This window comes from Lolium rigidum, chromosome 4 (genome assembly GCF_022539505.1).
Source record: "Lolium rigidum isolate FL_2022 chromosome 4, APGP_CSIRO_Lrig_0.1, whole genome shotgun sequence".
NCBI classification, from domain to species: domain Eukaryota; kingdom Viridiplantae; phylum Streptophyta; class Magnoliopsida; order Poales; family Poaceae; genus Lolium; species Lolium rigidum.
Window position 1 is genome coordinate 233,248,700 of NC_061511.1, and position 22,029 is coordinate 233,270,728.

At 41.4% G+C, this 22,029-nt stretch overlaps 1 protein-coding gene across 1 annotated transcript; it reads left to right on the forward strand.

The window, feature by feature from the left end:
• The first annotated feature begins 14,882 nt into the window (after positions 1-14,882).
• LOC124707267 (protein LIKE COV 1-like) lies at positions 14,883-21,542 on the forward strand. The gene is made up of 7 exons (XM_047238932.1): positions 14,883-15,105; positions 15,750-15,802; positions 19,277-19,386; positions 19,720-19,887; positions 19,974-20,071; positions 20,890-21,016; positions 21,104-21,542. Exons 1-7 carry the CDS (start codon positions 14,923-14,925, stop codon positions 21,199-21,201), a joined length of 837 nt encoding a protein of 278 aa, XP_047094888.1. The 5' UTR covers positions 14,883-14,922; the 3' UTR covers positions 21,202-21,542.
• Positions 21,543-22,029: the final 487 nt, after the last annotated feature.

A 22,029-nucleotide genomic window follows, 5' to 3' on the forward strand; every position in this document is an offset into this window, starting at 1 on the left:
AAAGTAGAGATATTGAAGCAACACAAAAGAAGATTAAGTTTCAGCGGTTGCTTTCAACTTGTAACATGTATATCTCATGGATATTGTCAACATAGAGTAATATAATAAGTGCAATAAGCAAATATGTAGGAATCAATGCACAGTTCACACAAGTGTTTGCTTCTTGAGGTGGAGAGAGATAGGTGAGCTGACTCAACATTGAAAGTAAAAGAATGGTCCTCCATAGAGGAAAAGCATCGATTGCTATATTTGTGCTAGAGCTTTGATTTTGAAAACATGAAACAATTTTGTCAACGGTAGTAATAAAGCATATGCATCATGTAAATTATATCTTATAAGTTGCAAGCCTCATGCATAGTGTACTAATAGTGCCCGCACCTTGTCCTAATTAGCTTGGACTACCGGGTCATCACAATGCATTGTTTTTACCAAGTGTCACAAAGGGGTACCTCTATGCCGCTTTGTACAAAGGTCTAAGGAGAAAGCTCGCATTGGATTTCTCGCTATTGATTATTCTTCAACTTAGACATCCATACAGGGACAACATAGACAACGAGATAATGGACTCCTCTTTTATGCATAAGCATATACCAACAATTAATAATTTTCTCATTTGAGATTTGAGGATTGTTGTCCAAAACTGAAACTTCCACCATGGATCATGGCTTTAGTTAGCGGCCCAATGTTCTTCTCTAACATATGCATGCTTAACCATATGGTGGTAGATCTCTCTTACTTCAGACAAGACGGACATGCATAGCAACTCACATGAAATTCAACAATGAAAAGTTGATGGCGTCCCCAGTGAACATGGTTATCGCACAACAAGCAACTTAATAAGAGATAAAGTGCATAATTACATATTCAATACCACAATAGTTTTTAAGCTATTTGTCCCATGAGCTATATATTGCAAAGGTGAATGATGGAATTTTAAAGGTAGCACTCAAGCAATTTACTTTGGAATGGCGGAAAAATACCATGTAGTATAGGTAGGTATGGTGGACACAAATGGCATAGTGGTTGGCTCAAGTATTTTGGATGCATGAGAAGTATTCCCTCTCGATACAAGGTTTAGGCTAGCAAGGATTATTTGAAACAAACACAAGGATGAACCGGTGCAGCAAAACTCACATAAAAGACATATTGAAAACATTATAAGACTCTACACCGTCTTCCTTGTTGTTCAAACTCAAAACTAGAAATTATCTAGACCTTAGAGAAACCAAATATGCAAACCAAATTTTAGCATGCTCTATGTATTTCTTCATTAATGGGTGCAAAGCATATGATGCAAGAGCTTAATCATGAGCACAACAATTGCCAAGTATCACATTACCCAAGACATTTATAGCAATTACTACATGTATCATTTTCCAATTCCAACCATATAACAATTTAACGAAGGAGAAACTTCGCCATGAATACTATGAGTAGAAACCAAGGACATACTTGTCCATATGCTACAGCGGAGCGTGTCTCTCTCCCATAAAGTGAATGCTAGGATCCATTTTATTCAAACAAAACAAAAAACAAAAACAAACCGACGCTCCAAGAAAAAGCACATAAGATGTGATGGAATAAAAATATATTTTCGGGGGAGGAACTCGATAATGTTGTCGATGAAGAAGGGGATGCCTTGGGCATCCCCAAGCTTAGACGCTTGAGTCTTCTTGATATATGCAGGGGTGAACCACCGGGTGCATCCCCAAGCTTAGAGCTTTCACTCTCCTTGATCATGTTGCATCATACTCCTCTCTTGATCCTTGAAAACTTCCTCCACACCAAACTCGAAACAACTCATTAGAGGGTTAGTGCACAATATAAATTGACATATTCAGAGGTGACACAATCATTCTTAACACTTCTGGACATTGCATAATGCTACTGGACATTAATGGATCAAAGAAATTCATCCAACATAGCGAAAGAGGCAATGCGAAATAAAAGGCAGAATCTGTCAAAACAGAACAGTTCGTATTGACGAATTTTAAAATGGCACCAGACTTGCTCAAATGAAAATTCTCAAATTGAATGAAAGTTGTGTACATATCTGAGGATCATGCACGTAAATTGGCTTAATTTTCTGAGCTACCTACAGGGAGGTGGACCCAGATTCGTGACAGCAAAGAAATCTGGAACTGTGCAGTAATCCAAATCTAGTACTTACTTTTCTATCAACGGCTTAACTTGGCACAACAAAACACAAAACTAAGATAAGGAGAGGTTGCTACAGTAGTAAACAACTTCCAAGACATAAAATAAAAACAAAGTACTGTAGGTAAAAACATGGGTTGTCTCCCATAAGCGCTTTTCTTTAACGCCTTTCAGCTAGGCGCAGAAAGTGTGTATCAAGTATTATCAAGAGACGAAGTGTCAACATCATAATTTGTTCTCATAATAGAGTCAAAAGGTACCTTCATTCTCTTTCTAGGGAAGTGTTCCATACCTTTCTTGAGAGGAAATTGATATTTTATATTACCTTCCTTCATATCAATAACAGCACCAACGGTTCGAAGAAAAGGTCTTCCCAATATAATGGGACAAGATGCATTGCATTCAATATCCAAGACAACAAAATCAACGGGAACAAGGTTATTGTTAACGGTAATGCGAACATTATCAACTTTCCCCAAAGGTTTCTTTGTAGAATGATCGAGCAAGATTAACATCCAAATAACAATTTTTCAGCGGTGGCAAGTCAAGCATATTATAAATTTTCTTAGGCATAACGAAATACTTGCACCAAGATCACATAAAGCATTACAATCAAAATCTTTAATCTTCATCTTAATGATGGGCTCCCAACCATCCTCTAACTTTTTAGGAATAGAGGCTTCACGCTCTAGTTTCTCTTCTCTAGCTTTTATAAGAGCATTTGTAATATGATGTGTAAAAGCCAAATTTATAGCACTAGCATTAGGACTTTTAGCAAGTTTTTGCAAGAACTTTATAACTTCAGAGATGTGGCAATCATCAAAATTCAAACCATTATAATCTAAAGCAATGGGATCATCATCCCCAATGTTGGAAAAAATTTCAGCAGACTTTATCACGAGGCGGTTTCAGCGGTTTTAGCGATTTCGAGTGCAGTTTTCGCGCTTTGCATTAGAAGTGGAAACATTGCTAACACCAATTCTTTTATTAGTATTAGTGGGAGGTGCAGCAACATGTGTAGCATTAGCATTACTAGTGGTGGTAATAGTCCAAACTTTAGCTATATTCTTTTCTTTAGCTAGTTTTTCATTTTCTTCTCTATCCCACCTAGCACGCAGTTCAGCCATTAATCTTATATTCTCATTAATTCTAACTTGAATGGCATTTGCTGTAGTAGTAATTTTATTATGATGATTCTCATTAGGCAAAACTTTTGATTTCAAAAGATCAACATCAGCGACAAGACTATCGACTTTAGAAGCAAGTATATCAATTTTCCCAAGCTTTTCTTCAACAGATTTGTTAAAAGCGGTTTGTGTACTAATAAATTCTTTAAGCATGGCTTCAAGTCCAGGGGTGAACTCCTATTATTGTTGTAAGAATTCCCATAAGAATTACCATAGCCGTTGCCATTATTATAAGGATATGGTCTATAGTTGTTACTAGAATTGTTCAGGTAAGCATTGTTGTTGAAATTATTATTTTTAATGAAGTTTACATCAACATGTTCTTCTTGTGCAACCAATGAAGCTAACGGAACATTATTAGGATCAATATTAGTCCTATCATTCACAAGCATAGACATAATAGCATCAATCTTATCACTCAAGGAAGAGGTTTCTTCGACGAATTTACCTTCTTACCTTGTGGAGCCCTTTCACGTGTGCCATTCGAGTAGTTGATCATCATATTATCAAGAAGCTTTGTTGCTTCACCAAGAGTGATGGACATAAAGGTACCTCCAGCAGCTGAATCCAATAAATTCCGCGAAGAAAAATTTAGTCCTGCATAGAAGGTTTGGATGATCATCCAAGTAGTCGATCCATGGGTTGGGCAATTTTTAACCAGAGATTTCATTCTTTCCCAAGCTTGAGCAACATGTTCAGTATCTAATTGTTTAAAATTCATTATGCTACACCTCAAAGATATAATTTTAGCGGGGGATAATATCTACCAATAAAAGCATCCTTGCATTTAGTCCATGAATCAATACTATTCTTAGGCGAGAGATAGCAACCAATCTTTAGCTCTTCCTCTTAATGAGAAAGGGAACAATTTTAGTTTAATAATATCACCATCTACATCTTTATATTTTTGCATTTCACATAATTCAACAAAATTATTAAGATGGGCAGCAGCATCATCAGAACTAACACCAGAAAATTGCTCTCGCATAACAAGATTCGATAAAGCGAGGTTTAATTTCAAAGAATTCTGCTGTAGTAGCAGGTGGAGCAATAGGTGTGCATAAGAAATCATTATTATTTGTGGTTGTGAAGTCACACAACTTAGTATTTTCAGCGTTGGCCATTTTAGCAACGAGTAAATAAAGCAAACTAGATAAAGTAAATGCAAGTAAACTAATTTTTTTGTGTTTTAGATATAGCAAACAAGATAGCAAATAAAGTAAAACTAGCAACTAATTTTTTTGTATTTTGATTTAGTGCAGCAAACAAAGTAGTAAATAAAACTAAGCAAGACAAAAACAAAGTAAAGAGATTGAGAAGTGGAGACTCCCCTTGCAGCGTGTCTTGATCTCCCAGCAACGGCGCCGAAATTTACTTGCGGCGTGTAGTTGACGTGGGAGTTAGAAATCTTTGTGGTGTAACTTTTCTTCGTTCCCGGCAACGGCGCGAAATTTAGCTTGATGGCGTGTATTTCACACGTTCGTTGGGCAACCCCAAGAGGAAGGTATGATGCGCACAGCGACAAGTTTTCCCTCGAGAAAGAAACCAAGGTTTATCGAACCGGGAGGAGCCAAGAAGCACGTTGAAGGTTGATGGCGGCGAGATGTAGTGCGGCGCAACACCGGGGATTCCGGCGCCAACGTGGAACCTGCACAACACAACCAAAGTACTTTGCCCCAACGAAACAGTGAGGTTGTCAATCTCATCGACTTGCTGTAACAAAGAGTTAACCGTATTGTGTGGAAGATGATTGTTTGCGAGAAAACAGTAGAACAAGTATTGCGATAGATTGTATTTCGAGTAAAGAGAATTGGACCGGGGTCCACGGTTCACTAGAGGTGTCTCTCCCATAAGACGAACGAGCATGTTGGGTGAACAAATTACGGTTGGGCAATTGACAAATAAAGAGAGCATGACCATGCACATACATATCATGATGAGTATAGTGAGATTTAATTGGGCATTACGACAAAGTACATAGACCGTCATCCAACTGCATCTATGCCTAAAAAGTCCACCTTCGAGGTTATCATCCGAACCCCCTCCGGTATTAAGTTGCTAACAACGGACAATTGCATTAAGTATTGCGCGTAATGTAATCGGTGACTACATCCTTGAACATAGCACCAATGTTTTATCCCTAGTGGCAACAGACACATCCGTAACCTTAGTGGTTCTTGTCACTCCTACGATTCACGAGAGACATGAACCCACTATCGAGCATAAATACTCCCTCTTGGAGTTACTAGCATCAACTTGGCCAGAGCATCTACTAATAACGGAGAGCATGCAAGATCATAAACAACACATAGACATAACTTTGATAATCAACATAACAAGTATTCTCTATTCATCGGATCCCAACAAACGCAACATATAGAATTACGGATAGATGATCTTGATCATGTTAGGCAGCTCACAAGATCCGACAATGATAGCACAATGGGGAGAAGACAACCATCTAGCTACTGCTATGGACCCATAGTCCAGGGGTAGACTACTCACACATCACACCGGAGGCGACCATGGCGGCGTAGAGTCCTCCGGGAGATGATTCCCCTCTCCGGCGGGTGCCGGAGGCGATCTCCTGGATCCCCGAGATGGGATCGGCGGCGGCGGCGTCTCTGGAAGGTTTTCCGTATCGTGGTTCTCGGTGCTGGGGGTTTCGTCACGGAGACTTTTTATAGGCGGAAGGGCAGGTCAAGAGGCGGCACGGGGGCCCCACACTACAGGCCGGCGCGGCCAAGGGGGGGGCCACGCCGCCCTATGGTGTGGCCCCTCCGTGGCCCCTCTTCGTCTCTCCTTCGGACTTCTGGAAGCTTCGTGAGAAAATAGGCCCCTGGGCTTTGATTTCGTCCAATTCCGAGAATATTTCCTTACTAGGATTTCTGAAACCAAAAACAGCAGAAAACGACAAGCGGCACTTCGGCATCTTGTTAATAGGTTAGTTCCAGAAAATGCACGAATATGACATAAAGTGTGCATAAAACATGTAGATAACATCAATAATGTGGCATGGAACATAAGAAATTATCGATACGTCGGAGACGTATCACACAACAATGCAACAAAATAAAGATAAGGAGAGGTTGCTATAGTAGTAACAACTTCCAAGACTCAAATATAAAACAAAGTACTGTAGTAAAATAGGCACATGGGTTATCTCCCAAGAAGTTCTTTCTTTATAGCCATTAAGATGGGCTCAGCAGTTTTAATGATGCACTCGCAAGAAATAGTATTTGAAGCAAAAGAGAGCATCAAGCGGCAAATTCAAAACAAATTTAAGCCTAACATGCTTCCTATGCATAGGAATCTTGTAAATAAACAAGTTCATGAAGAGCAAAGTAACAAGCATAGGAAGATAGAACAAGTGTAGCTTCAAAAATTTCAGCACATAGAGAGGTGTTTTAGTAACATGAAAATTTCTACAACCATATTTTCCTCTCTCATAAAAATTTTCAGTAGCATCATGAGCAAACTCAACAATATAACTATCACATAAAGCATTCTTATCATGAGTCTCATGCATAAAATTATTACTACTCCCAACATAAGCATAATCATTCTTATTAATTGTAGTGGGAGCAAATTCAACAAAGTAGCTATCATTATTATTCTCATCATCAAATATAGGAGGCATAGTATAATCATAGCAAAATTCACTCTCCATAGTAGGTGGCACCAAAAGACCACTATCATTATAATCATCATAAATAGGAGGCAAAGTATCATCAAAGTAAATTTTCTCCTCAATGCTTGGGGGACTAAAAATGTCATGCTCATCAAAACCAGCTTCCCCAAGCTTAGAATTTTCCATAGCATTAGCAACAATAGTGTTCAAAGCATTCATATTAATAACATTCACATTAGCATGCATATAAAGTTCCATGGGTTTTTTAATTCTCTCTTCAAACACATCATATCCTAATTCAAGATAAAGTTCATAAAGATCTCTCATATTTTTGTTGTTTTCCATTATGCCTAACTAGTGTAAACAAGAAACAAAAAGATGCAATTGCAGGATCTAAAGGAAATAGCTTCGAGTACTTACAACGGCGCCGGAAAATAGCTTAGTAGCCGAGATCCGGAGTGTGAGTACCTTTTACCTTTCCTCCCCGGCAACGGCGCCAGAAAAGTGCTTGATGTCTACGGGTGCTTCTATTCTTGTAGATAGTGTTGGGCCTCCAAGAGCAGAGGTTTGTAGAACAGCAGCAAGTTTCCCTTAAGTGGATCACCCAAGGTTTATCGAACTCAGGGAGGAAGAGGTCAAAGATATCCCTCTCATGCAACCCTGCAACCACAAAGCAAGAAGTCTCTTGTGTCCCAACACACCTAAGAGGTGCACTAGTTCGGCGAAGAGATAGTGAAATACAGGTGGTATGAATAAGTATGAGCGGCAGTAACGGCACCAGAAAAGTGCTTGCTGGCGTGTAGTTGATGGTGGTAATATTGCGAACGATACAGATGCGATAAAACAATAAACAAGCGAGTGATAGCGATATTTAGGAACAAGGCCTAGGGATCATACTTTCACTAGTGGACACTCTCAACATTGATCACATAACGGAATAAATAGATAGATGCTAGGCTCGTACGCTCTCTTGTTGGATGATGAACACCACTAACTGTGTAGGATTACACGAACCCTCAATGCCGGAGTTAACAAGCTCCACAATATTCGATGTTCATATTTAAATAACCTTAGAGTGCACGACAGATCAACACAACTAAACCAAGTACTAACATAGCATGCACACTGTCACCTTCACGCTACGAAAGGAGGAATAAATCACATCAATACTATCATAGCAATAGTTAACTTCATAATCTACAAGAGATCACAATCATAACCTACGCCAAGTACTACACGATACACACACTGTCACCATTACACCATGCAGGAGGAATAGACTACTTTAATAACATCACTAGAGTAGCACATAGATTAATTGTGATACAAAACACATTGCAATCATAAAGAGATATAAATAAGCACTTCACTATGCCATTCATAACAGTGAATAAGTATTCTGTGAAATATAGCCTAAGAGACCCACGGGGTGCACACACTCGTCACCTTTACACACGTGGGACAAGGAGTCTCCGGAGATCACATAAGTAAAACTCACTTGACTAGCATAATGACATCTAGATTACAAGCATCATCATATGAATCTCAATCATGTAAGGCAGCTCATGAGATTGTTGTATTGAAGTACATAGGGAGAGAGATGAACCACATAGCTACCGGTACAGCCCCTTAGCCTCGATGGAGAACTACTCCCTCCTCATGGGAGACAGCAGCGGTGATGAAGATGGCGGTGGAGATGGCAGCGGTGTCGATGGAGAAGCCTTCCGGGGGCACTTCCCCGTCCCGGCGGCGTGCCGGAACAGAGACTCCTGTCCCCCAGATCTTGGCTTCGCAATGGCAGCGGCTCTGGATGGTTTCTCGTACCGTGGCTTTTTCGTCTCGAAGTTTTAGGTTAGGGACCTTTATATAGGTGAAGAGGCGGAGTCGGAGGGGGTACGGAGCCACCACACAATAGGGGGGCGCGGGCCCTAGCCTGGCCGCACCAGCCCCATGTGTGGGCCCCCTGTGGCCCCTCTCTGGCAGCTCTCGGGTGTTCTGGAAGCTTCATGCAATCCTAAGATGCTGGGCGTTGATTTCGTCCAATTCCGAGAATATTTCCTTACTAGGATTTCGAAACCAAAAACAGCAGAAAACGATAGCTGGCCCTTCGGCATCTCGTCAATAGGTTAGTTCCGGAAAACGCATAAATATGACATAAAGTATGCATAAAACATGTAGATATCATCAATAATGTGGCATGGAACATAAGAAATTATCGATACGTCGAAGACGTATCAGTTCCGCGAAGAAAAATTCAGTCCTCCATAAAAGGTTTGGATGATCATCCAAGTAGTTAGTCCATGGGTAGGGCAATTCTTTACCAAATATTTCATTCTTTCCCATGCTTGGGCAACATGCTCATTATCCAATTTCTTAAAATTCATTATGCTACTTCTCAAAGATATAATTTTAGCAGGAGGATAATATATACCAATGAAAGCATCCTTACATTTAGTCCATGAATCAATACTATTTTTAGGCAAAGATAGCAACCAATCTTTAGCTCTTCCTCTTAAGGAGAAAGGAAACAATTTCAGTTTTATAATGTCACCATCTACATCCTTATACTTTTGCATTTCACAAAGTTCAACAAAATTATTAAGATGGGCAGCAACATCATCAGAACTAACACCAGAAAATTGCTCTCTCATAACAAGATTTAGTAAAGCAGGTTTAATTTCATAAAATTCTCGTCATAGTGACGAGTGGAGCAATAGGTGTGCATAGGAAATCATTATTATTTGTGCTTGTGAAGTCACACAACTTAGTATTCTCAGGAGTACCCATTTTAGCAGTAATAAATAAAGCAAACTAAATTAAGTAAAGTAAAGTAAATGCGGGTAACTAATTTTTTGTGTGTTTTTGATATAAAGAAGCAAACAAGACAGTAAATAAAGTAAATCAAGTAACTAATTTTTTTATGTTTTTGATATAGAGAAAGCAAACAAAGCAGTAAATAAAGTAAAGTAAAGCAAGACAATAACAAAGTAAAGAGATTGGATGTGAGAGACTCCCCTTGCAGCGTGTCTTGATCTCCCCGGCAACGGCGCCAGAAAAAGAGCTTGATAACGCGTGAAGCACACGTCTGTTGGGAACCTCAAGAGGAAGGTGTGATGCGTACAGCAGCAAGTTTTTCCACAGTAAGAAACAAAGGTTATCGAACCAGTAGGAGATGAAGGCCACGTGAAGGTTGTTGGTGGAGGAGTGTAGTGCGGCGCAACACCAGAGATTTCGGCGCCAACGTGGAACCTGCACAACACAATCATAATACTTTGCCCTAACTTAACAGTGAGGTTGTCAATCTCACCGGCTTGCTGTAAACAAAGGATTAAGTGTTTGGTGTGCAAAATGATGTTTGTTTGCAATGAGCAGCAGAGAACAATGATTGCAGTAGATTGTATTCAGATGTAAAAGAATGGACCGGGGTCCACAGTTCACTAGTGGCGTCTCTCCAATAAGAAATAACATGTTGGGTGAACAAATTACAGTTGGGCAATTGACAAATAGAGAGGGCATAACAATGCACATACATATCATGATGACTAATATGAGATTTACTTAGGGCATTACGACAAATTACATAGACCGCTATCCAGCATGCATCTATGCCTAAAAAGTCTACCTTCGGGTTAGCATACGCACCCCTTCCAGGTATTAAGTTGCAAACAACGAGACAATTGCATTAAGTATGGTGCGTAATGTAATCAACACAAATATCCTTAGACAAAGCATTGATGTTTTATCCCTAGTGACAACAACACATCCACAACCTTAGAACTTTCCGTCATCGTCCCAGCATTCAATGGAGGCATGAACCCACTATCGAGCATAAATACTCCCTCTTGGAGTCACAAGTATCAACTTGGCCAGAGCCTCTACTAGCAACGGAAAGCATGCAAGATCATAAACAACACATATATGATAGATCAATAATCAACTTGACATAGTATTCCATATTCATCGGATCCCAACAAACACAACATGTAGCATTACAAATAGACGATATTGATCATGATAGGCAGCTCACAAGATCTAACATGATAGCACAATGAGGAGAAGACAACCATCTAGCTACTGCTATGGACCCATAGTCCAAGGATGAGCTACTCACACATCAGTCCGGAGGCGATCATGGTGATGTAGAGTCCTCCGGGTGATGATTCCCCTCTCCGGCAGGGTGCCGGAGGCGATCTCCTGAATCCCCCGAGATGGGATTAGCGGCGGCGGCGTCTCAGTATGTTTTCTCGTATCGTGGCTCTCGGTAATAGGGTTTCCGCGACGGAGAGTATAAGTAGGCGGAAGGGCAGAGTCGGGGGAGGCACGAGGGCCCCACCCCATAGGCCGGCGCGGGCCCCTCCTTGGCTGCGCCGCCCTATGGTGTCGGCGCCTCGTGGCCCCACTTCGTATCTCCTTCGGTCTTCTGGAAGCTCCGTGGAAAAATAAGATCCTGGGCTTTCGTTTCGTCCAATTCCGAGAATATTTCCTGTGTAGGATTTCTGAAACCAAAAACAGCACAAAACAGGAACTGGCGCTTCGGCATCTTGTTAATAGGTTAGTGCCGAAAAATGCGTATAAATGATATAAAGTGTGTATAAAACATGTGAGTATTGTCATAAAACTAGCATGGAACATAAGAAATTATAGATACGTTTGAGACGTATCAGCTATGATGGGATAAGTGCTTGCTGGGTGATCCATATTGATTGCCAACAGCTTTTGGTGTTGAAAAATATTGGCAGATACTTTTATTATTGTATTTTTCTGATTGTTTCAAAGGGCTAGCTAGTGTAGTCTGGTAGATGTGGGTTAAGTATCTGGGATGGTTTTCTTTCTATTTCCATTTGGAAGATGCTACCACTTGTATGGTTGGCATAACCATGGTCATATGTTTGATTCATCTCTGAATTTTGCCATTTCCACCAGATTCACTTGGTCTATGACCAAATGATGATCAAACAAGGTTTTCCACCCTTGTGTGTTGGTGTGTAGCATGTATGTGCAATATTATGGACAAAACCATCTGGTTTGTCCATGATTCAATGGTATACCTCACTCCAGCTCCTAGATTGTGTTGATGTAGAGGATTGCTTCTGTCTGTTGGTTTGGTGCTTGCCCTGCTCCTCCTAGCTGGCTTGTGCTAGGGCTACTCCATCTATTGGTCCAACAATTTCTTCTTCTTTGTGGAAAAAGAACTGGAACTATGATGTTCTGCGTTCGTGTTCTTGTGTGTTTTCTTGCTGTTCTAGCTAGCTGTGGCTGGCTGGTCGATGAATGGCTAGGGTTTGTGATGAAACACGTTTTATATGGGTCTGTACTGGCCTCCTTGGTCGACAACAAGTCCTGGTGCCATTTTGGTGACTCCTCAGCTGTGTGTGTGTGATGGTGTGCATGCACACATCCTTGTGAGCTGCTTGTGTGGTTCCCTGTTGGAACTTATAGAATTGTGGATCAGCTCCGGCTGGTTTGATCTTATCCTGCCTATTACCATTGTTTCTAATCTTCCAAGTGGCATTTCCACTTGGCATCTATTATGCATTTCTATTTTGATCTTGTGTTTGCAGGGATCAAGAGATGATCAAGAAGTGCTTCATCTTCTAGTCGATCAAGAAGATCAAGATGATAGATAGGTTTAGTTTAGGTAGTTCATCAATACATTATAATTTTCCTTTTCTTTTCTTTTATAATTTTTGAAATGATTATGTAATAACTATTATATTTGGATATTGTAAAGACAATGTATCTTGTGTGTGATGATCAATAAAGCACAATGTTTCTCTAAAGAGCTTATTGTGATATATTTCTATTCTTTTATTATTTGTATTATCCAAATATAATATTATTGTTTGAATTATTAATTGTCTTTATATTCTATGTGTTGTTTGAGTTTGAATTTCACCTCAAACTCATTTCAAATTCAACCACTCAACTCTAAGTTTTAAACTCAAATGTTTTCCCTCATTTCAAAACCCTAATTCAAAAGAGATCATGTCAAGTTTGTCGCACTCTCGAAACCCTAATCCTATCTGGTGTCGAGAGAGAAACTTGTTCCCACTTATGTTTTATGCAATTAAGCACGAAATTTCCCTAAGTTTTGTGATGCAATGCACGTCCCTTTTCTAATTCTACCCCGCAAACATCTGGAATCCTGGGATATTACACCGTCAGACGCATAGCTCCGGCGAGGAGGCGCCCCAAGGGGTGCCCCAACCACTAGTATATGTAAAGAGGAAAAGGGTATGATGCCAGACTGGTAGGTGTGGCTTTAATGCTGCCTTCGGTTCGCTCGAGGGTTTGTAGTTATCGCTAGGTGGTTCAAGGATCTGTTTGTAATTTTTATTGCTTTTAGGTTCTCTTGTACTACTGTTGAAGATTATGAATAGATTGGTGGAATTTTTGGAAAAAATGAGACATTCTAGTTTTCTAAATACGACTTCCATCAATCAAGAGGCTACTGATCATCTTTTTCCCACTATGCCATGTGTTCCATCTCAAGAAATTGTATGAAGGTGTTTCTCTTGTGAGTCTTGTCACGCTACTGCTGATAATGGTCATGGCATTCCAGAACCAGTCAACGTGAACACTAGTACGGTGCTAGAATGAACCGTCCAAGGAATGAGATGCCTCGTGGCGACATAGTCCGGTTGTGGACTGGATACTCCTTCCAATCTTGAATTACTTTTCCTAATGCCACTCATTCCTAAGACACAATCGTACGAGGATAGCATCCGCAGGAGGGTTTACCTCACTTAATGCTATGAAACCCCGATGAAAAGACAAAAACAATACAGTAGCTAACTTGCACATCTCTTTGCTTGGTTACCTCAGTCCTTAGGTATGGTCACGTCTCTATAATAGTTATATATAATGAGAGGAGAAAAGTTACAATAATAGACGAGTAGGTGCCCTTTTACTGCGTCAAATTATTCTATGTAGACACCATTTTAGTACATGGTGTGTAGTAAGTATTGCATGGCTTAGTACAAAGTAATAAAATTTTAAGGTTTCGTGACAAGTTGCCACGCACGTGGTTTTCTTGAAGAAAATTAAGATTCCCCTTGAATGTTAAACAACCATATCTTCTAGTACCATTGTCTCGCGTACACTAAGTGTTGTATGGTTTTAGCCACACTTTCTCCTGCGCATTGACAAGTGACAAGCATAGTAGCTTGGCTGAGAAATTGAAAATCGCACGATGCGATAAAGGTCGGCAAAGACTTCACTCTACAACAAATAGGCTTTATAGATAATAAAGTGCGGTAAACTATAAAGATATGTTTGTTTTGTGGCCAATGACGGCCTTGCCAAAATTTTGGTACCTCAGTGCCCTTGGACTTCTGTTTGGTTGGCATCTATTGGAGGGACACAGTTCATTCGCCAATTCATGGCAACACAGGGCGGCAGATTCATTCCCCAATAATTTAGTCACGCCAGAATTATGTAGAAACCGAGCCCCGAACATACATTACATATAACAAACTCCGCTAAACTCCATCTTAACAAATTATGGCTAGAAACCAAACATCTCCTAAGAACATTGTGCGCCTCTCATTTCATTTTTAGCCATGGGTCTTACGCGGACAATTATATTTCACGACGTTGGATTTGCCGGCTTACATACAATTTTTAAACGCACAAAAGCGACGAGTTCTCGCAGGAAGAAAATAAACAAGAGACGCTTCACAACACACACCGTGGATAAGAAACCTCTAATCCACGCCACCTCAGCTCACACGTACGTGGGGCGTCGAGCGGCTCGCCAGCTCACAACTCTTAATAACGGAATTAAACACGAAAAGGAAAGGACACGCGAAAAAAAAACAACAAGAAGAAGAAAAAGTCTCGTCTCCCTCCCTCTCTCTCTCTCGCGTGCGGAGCCCGTGCCCCCAATTCCACGGCGATCGGTCGGTCGGCCGCGACGACCCGAGCCGTCCGGCAGGGAGACCTCCGATGATGGGCGACGACAAGTCCGCGCGGAGCCTCAGCCCCATGGGCGGCCGCGACCGCGACCTGGAGCTCCTCATCCCCGTCTCCGGCGGCAGCGGCAGCGGCGGCTCGCCCTCCGGCGACGACGACGTCGACAGGACCGCCTCGTCGTCCGCCTCCGCCGCGCTCTCCTCCTCCGGCCGCGAGGTTCGCGCTTCTCGTCTTCCTGTTATTGTTCCCCTAGGGTTTTCTCAGACATCCAGCTACAGTTCTGGTTCCGTTGTTAGGCTGATTTGAAATCAGTATGCGATTATGCTGCTCTTTCCGTAGCACTCGCAGTTTTATTGTATAATTTGCTTGGTTGTGGGAAAAGTCGGTTCGGAATAGCAGTTTATGGTAACGTTTGCAGTTCGTAGGGCTGGTGATGTTGATGTTAGGCGAATGTTTCATGCGAAGCCTACTCTGGGATGAGTAATTCACTGACGACCTTACTTATTTGTGCAGTTGACTGTATTATTGGTATTACCTTAGGAATGAGACCTGAGAAGAAATGTTACAATCTCCAAACACACGACGCATAGATGTTCTCTTGTGTTAGAACCTCAAGTCATTCTTAATCTGCCTAGGGTGCTTGCCGTGCTTGCAGAAAATTCAAGCCAATCATTATTTGAGAAAGATGAAAGTAGAATGCTGCTCTTCTTTGTTCTTGTTCCTTGATGCTTTTCTTTTTCAATACTTCCCTTGTACAAAAAGCATGCTCTTGAGATTTGGTAGCTGTCTTTGCATTTATCAGATTTGATGTTTGAACAACCTAGAATTGATTTTTTCCCGTCCTCTTTTCTGGAATACAGGCTTTCCATAAGGTGGTCCGCAGCTGGGCCTCAAAGAAATTCATGACTGGATGGTAAGTCTTTCCACTACAATCTATACCTAATAATAAAGGAGCTAAGGTTTCTGCCAAAAAGTTTCGTCAACGCTTTTTTTTGGACCGTTTTGCCCTCCCACAAAATCGCATAATATGCACCATGCCATTACATACCGTTTCGTTCTGGTTTTTCTTTTCACATCCCGAACAATCTCTCCGACCGTACGAACGACACGTCGATGCGCATCTGCACGCCGCACCGGCGCGAGACACCTCCATCGCGCGGCCGCCGCTCCACCTGTTGGCCCACATCACCGCGCCTCGCCCGCTGCATCTCCAACCACGCGCTGCGCTCCCGCTCTGCTTGATTCGCACGCACAGCACCACCCCGCTCGAGCTCGCCCCTGCCCGCCCGCGCTCCACCCGGGAGCCCTTCCGCGCGCGCCACCTGCCCTTGCCCCGCCCGCTATAGGCCGCCCCGTCGCTCTCTCTCGCGGCGACCTCGCCGGCCACGCGCCAGCGCGCCACGGTAGTCGAGACCTCCATTCGCGAGCAAGGTCACGGGAAAGAGTGATGCAGAACAACGGCCGGAGGCGGACGTGGCCGACCAATTGGAGTGCGGCGGTGACTTACTCGCGTTGGAGGCTCACGGAAGCTCCATGCCGTGCGCGACGCCGTCGAGCGTCTGCAGGTGCGCGGGCGCACGGAACTCGCCGCGGCCACATCCCGGCGCACCAGCGTCGCTCGCCGTAGGTCAACGCCGCCCGCCGCCCACGTGGGCTTCGCTCTGCCAATGCCCCACAACCTGGAGACACCGATTCGTCCGCGAGCAGAAGAAGAATCAGGCGCGTCGTCCGGCCTGAAGCTCCATAATTCCCTTCCGATTTTTGTCCGCCTAGCGCACGCCCGATGCAGACATACGAGGAAGCGATCTTGGGCTTTGATTTGGCTGGTAGATATGGGCTTTTAAAATAGCCAGGATGGTTCCCTGCCTACGAAAAGCGAGGGTGTATTGATATTCTCTCTTAAATAGTCCCATATCGATTCTTTATAGCGAGTTCATCCGGTTTATATACGCTCGAAAATTCCAACCATCAGCAAGCAATTACTACATGAGCTAATGGATCAATAGCCTAGAGAGACAAGAGCCAAGATTGACCGCTTGCGAAGCCGGCATGAATAGAAATTCAGAGGAATTCGGAGGGGAAGCTCAAAGGAGGGAGAAGAGGAAAGCTCAGATATGATCTGGAAATAGGCGGAACTGATTGAAATTCAGAGTAATTCAGAAGGGGGAGCTCAGAGAAGGGAGAAGGCAAGGTTGGAAGGTCGGATCTGATAGGAATCGGTGGCGTCGGTCCAAGGTTGAACACGACAGAGATGGGGAAGGCTCCTGCCCAAGCAAGATAGAAGATGGGTCGCGTCATTGAAGAGATCCCCTCTGGAACCTTATATCCTTTTCTCTATACCACACACGTGGAGGGCTTGTGTACTTTAACAACACAATACACCATCTCTTTTCATTTTTCCTAGCACCTTTCACTGACACGTGGGACGTTCTTCCTGTAATTTACAAGTTCAATCACACTAGAGAAATCGAACAAAAAACGTGTACACATTTGTTTTTTCTCATCTTTCATCAACTATTTCCAAACATAATATTATTTTCAACAAAAAATGATATTGCTTTAATCGCTGTAGTAATAAACTATTTATATATATTTAATATCCTTGAAGTGAATCAAGTTCTGGATTATGATGTCTCGGATTTATCCAGGGCGAGGTCTTTCCTGCTTGCTTGAGGGCTCAAGCGATTTGTTTCAGTTGGATGGGATCTAGATACTCCCTTGACATGAAAAATATGGACTGCTTGTACGTACTTCAAATAATTCGTAAACACATGTTTGATTACAAATAGGGATGGTCCATTGAAACCTCACTCGAATATGAGAAATTCTTTAACATAGAAACTCTAATTGTTTCGGGGGAAAAACTGAAAAAGACAGTCATGATATTCCTAATTCTACGGTTCATCGATGCAAAATACATTTTCATAGCTAATGGTCGACCCCGAAAAGAAAAATCGACTGCCTCTCCCCACAGCTCCTTCCTCAACCGCGCCGCTTGGCCTTCCTTCCCCAACCACGCCACCCCCGGCACATTTTCCCACCGAGTCGACCCCAGCTCCACATCGCGCACAACGGCTGCCTGCTTCCTCGGATCCACCTAGCAAGGTGTCCGGCCACTTCGAAAAATCCATCTAGCCTAGCAAGATCCCAACCGTGGGATCTGGCTAGCATCGAGGCTGTTGATGCTGCTCGGTGTTCTTGTTGTTGGTGGAGTCGTGGGAGCCCGACCACAACACATGATGGACACGTAGGCGCTCTAGCCTAAGCTTGCTGGCAAGGTCCAGGACCTGTCGCCGTCCGAAATAGCAGCAGGGCTTCGACAAAGGGTCGTCTTATGCCTTCGAGCGGCGGGGGAAGGAACTTGCAAATTTACAGAGCTTGAGATAGCCATCGAATGGCTCCTAACAAATATCTATATTTATAATGTAGCAACTCACATAAAATTTAGAAAATCGAAGTAAGTACAAGGGCTTATGTGAACTCGCGAAGCGGCGTGTTAGAATGTGATGATGTTCATTGTGAATAGGTGAACAACTAACCACATCGATGATGTTGGTAAAGAAGCGAAGTGGCAAAACCGATGTGTTATTAGGGACACATGTAATTAACAGATAAGTTGCTGGAAGTTTTTGAATATTTATTTTTCCGGTGCAACGCACGGGCTCTTTTGCTAGTAAATCCTTAATTGTGTTCAGATGTGAACCAAAAAGGTCAAAGTAACAGATAGTAGATCTGTATAATCTGCCACCATTCACTTCCAGTGCTCTTTTGTGCTGTAGGAAATAATTTAGGCAGGTTATGTCATAAGGCTGCTAGGAGTGTAGCTAGTTAGTACGGATAGCCTCTCAGTGGCCAGTGCGTCGTCTTTGATTCCAGGCCATGCTTGATGCATGAATATATTATTTTTCTTACAACTTTTCACTTTCCTGATATCTACATTTGCGATTATCCAACAACTAGAATGGAGCATGAATCTAGAGGAAATATGTTACCATATTTTTCCAATAGCATGCCTGCCAGGTGCTTAGCCGAGAAGCTACTATTAACACTGAATTTTGGAATCCTGTTTTCAGTTAACTTCTGCATTCAGAAAATCTTGTTCCCCATTTTTATCTAGTCCAGTTGTCCTGTAATATATATATTCGTTCTTTTTTCTGAAGTCTGGCATTGTTTAAAGGCACCAATTCAGGCATCACAAATACTGCTTGAACACAATAAATCTCACTCAAGGTTGCATTGTTTATTCTGCAATAACCAAGTAACCTACCAGCCATTACCACCACGATGCTCATGTGTAATTATTTGGCAACGATCTTATATCAAAACTTTTTTTCCATACATGCACTGATACTGTTTTATTGTCCTTTCTTTTCTGGGACGCTGCCAGTGTAATTCTCTTCCCAATAGCGATAACATTCTACTTCACCTGGTGGTTCATTCATTTTGTTGATGGATTCTTCTCTCCAATCTATGCACAACTGGGAATCAATATTTTTGGTATGTAAAATATTCCAATTTGTTTTTAATAGAAATATCAAATTCTTGAATGGTTTGCCATTATGTTGTAATTTCTACCTTCATTCGGTGACCAGTTTGGGGCTTGATCCTGTAGCGTTATTATCTATATACGGAGTATTATACTGCACTATTATGTTGTTGCGGATAAGATAGTCTGCATAATTTATATGCTGAACCTTTTGGTGCATACTTATTTTAAGTTATAGTTTATCCAGTGGCATTAGATTTTTAAATTTCTGTTAAGATGTGAGAAACTTGGCTTGAAATTTGGTAGTTGAAATCAATAATATTTCTGCTCTTTTGAATCTGCAGGTCTTGGCTTCATCACCTCTGTTACGTTCATATTTTTCGTTGGAGTCTTCATGTCATCTTGGGTTGGAGCATCTGTCCTCGGCCTTGGTGAATGGATCATTAAGCGCATGCCACTTGTGCGCCATATCTACAATGCATCCAAGCAAATAAGTGCCGCAATATCACCAGGTAAATTCACAGTTATCCATATATTCAACCAATTGTATTCAACTTGCAAAGTCACTTGGGTTCTTATTGAATTGTTGTTTGTACAGATCAGAACAAACAGGCATTCAAGGAAGCAGTCATCATAAGACATCCTCGTGTTGGAGAATATGCATTTGGATTCATCACCTCATCAGTCTCTCTCCAGGTGTGCAAGGCTAGCTTCTTTTATGCTTAATGCTATTATTTTATGCACATACTGTAGTTATGCTACCCTTTAATCATAGTCACTGGCTTGAATCCTTGTGTGGTGGAGTGATGAAATTATTGTACTGATTATTGGGTGAAATATGAAATTAACAAAAGCATATCTGTTCTACAATGTGTTGGGTATTAATCACTACTCCCTCCATTCGGATTAAATTGACACAGAGTGGTGCTAATCCTAGCATGCAAGTAGTGTTATCTCGCGTCAATTAAATGTGACCAGAGGTAGTACTTGTAAAGTACTCAAAATGTTGGCATATGATTTTATTTTATCTATTCTATTCTAACCATGCTACCTTGCAGTCTTTGTCATGGTTTGAGTACTTGCATGGTTGAAGGTTGAGTACTTGTAAAGTACTCAAAATGTTGGCATATGATTTTATTTTATCTATTCTATTCTAACCATGCTACCTTGCAGTCTTTGTCATGGTTTGAGTACTTGCATGGTTGAAGGTTGAGTACTTGTAAAGTACTCAAAATGTTGGCATATGATTTTATTTTATCTATTCTATTCTAACCATGCTACCTTGCAGTCTTTGTCATGGTTTGAGTACTTGCATGGTTGAAGGTTGAAATTCAATTGTACTGATTATTGGGTGAAATAAGCAAAAAATAACTGGTTCACCATGTGCAGGATAGAAAGAATACTTACAAAAAACCCAAATGATGAGATTTATTTTAACCTTTCTGTTATTTCTTCTGATTACCATATAGTTTTACCCTGTCTGAATATTTGGTCCCATCATTATGTTGTAACAGAGCTATGCTGGTCAAGAGGAACTTTACTGTGTCTATGTCCCGACCAACCATCTTTATATTGGTGACATCTTCATGGTGAACTCGAAGGATGTCATCAGGCCAAATCTTTCTGTGCGCGAAGGCATTGGTAAGTCACGAACTCTCCTCTCAGTATCTCATTTGATAATCTACTTGAAAATGTGGAATGATGCAACATATATGCACTGTTTTGTAGAGATTGTTGTATCTGGTGGTATGTCCATGCCCCAGATTTTGTCAACCCTGGATCCTCATACAATCCACACAGACCGAAGCGGAGCGAGCAGAAGCTGAGACAAACTCCCTGCGTACCTGGTCATCTATAACAAGTAAAAGTTTCTCACAGACTACACAAGTGCGGTGAACAAGATCCTGAGCACAATGTATTAGCAACTTGTCAGGCTCGAGGATCACAGGGATATGTAATTAAGTAGAAGTAGGTGATGACACGTGTTGCTGATCTGATGAAATTTGTAGAATGGCTTGTTCCTTGTACCACCTCATATGCTTTGTAGTTATATTTGTAACTTTTTTTTACTATTGTTTAGTTTTCTTGTAGCTTTCTGAGTGCCACATGCTTTTGGTATCAACTATGTCTGAGGTGTTACTGCGAAGAAAATGTTTGAGGTGCGTTATGTTGAATTCTTGGACAAATTAACGTTCTCTCGGTGCCTTGCTTGAAATTTCAGCATTATTTTGTCCTCTTAATCTTCTACCCCACCATTCAAAGATTCAGTGTGTTGCTTGTAATCATAGTAATCTTTTGTGCTACATGACCATGTGGATGGTTCTCTTTATGCCTAAACTTCGCATGGTTGCAGTTTCATAGTGACACTGAGCTGATCACTAAGGAGTGAAAAATCGAAGGCATAGTGGCCTGATTAATTCGAGCTTTGATTTTTAGTTTTTTTAGTGTGGTCTGTGAACAAACCGTGTATTAGAATTCTCTATAAAAATAGTAGAAGTCATAATTTATCATAAATGATTGATTTGAATGAAATTTTTATCTAACCTCTAAAGCCAATATTTTATTTTTGAAACGAGGGCAAAATATTTGCCGTTTTCCATTAATTAAGATAGAAGTTTCACCAGTAAGTAGAAACGATTACAACTTGCAAAAAT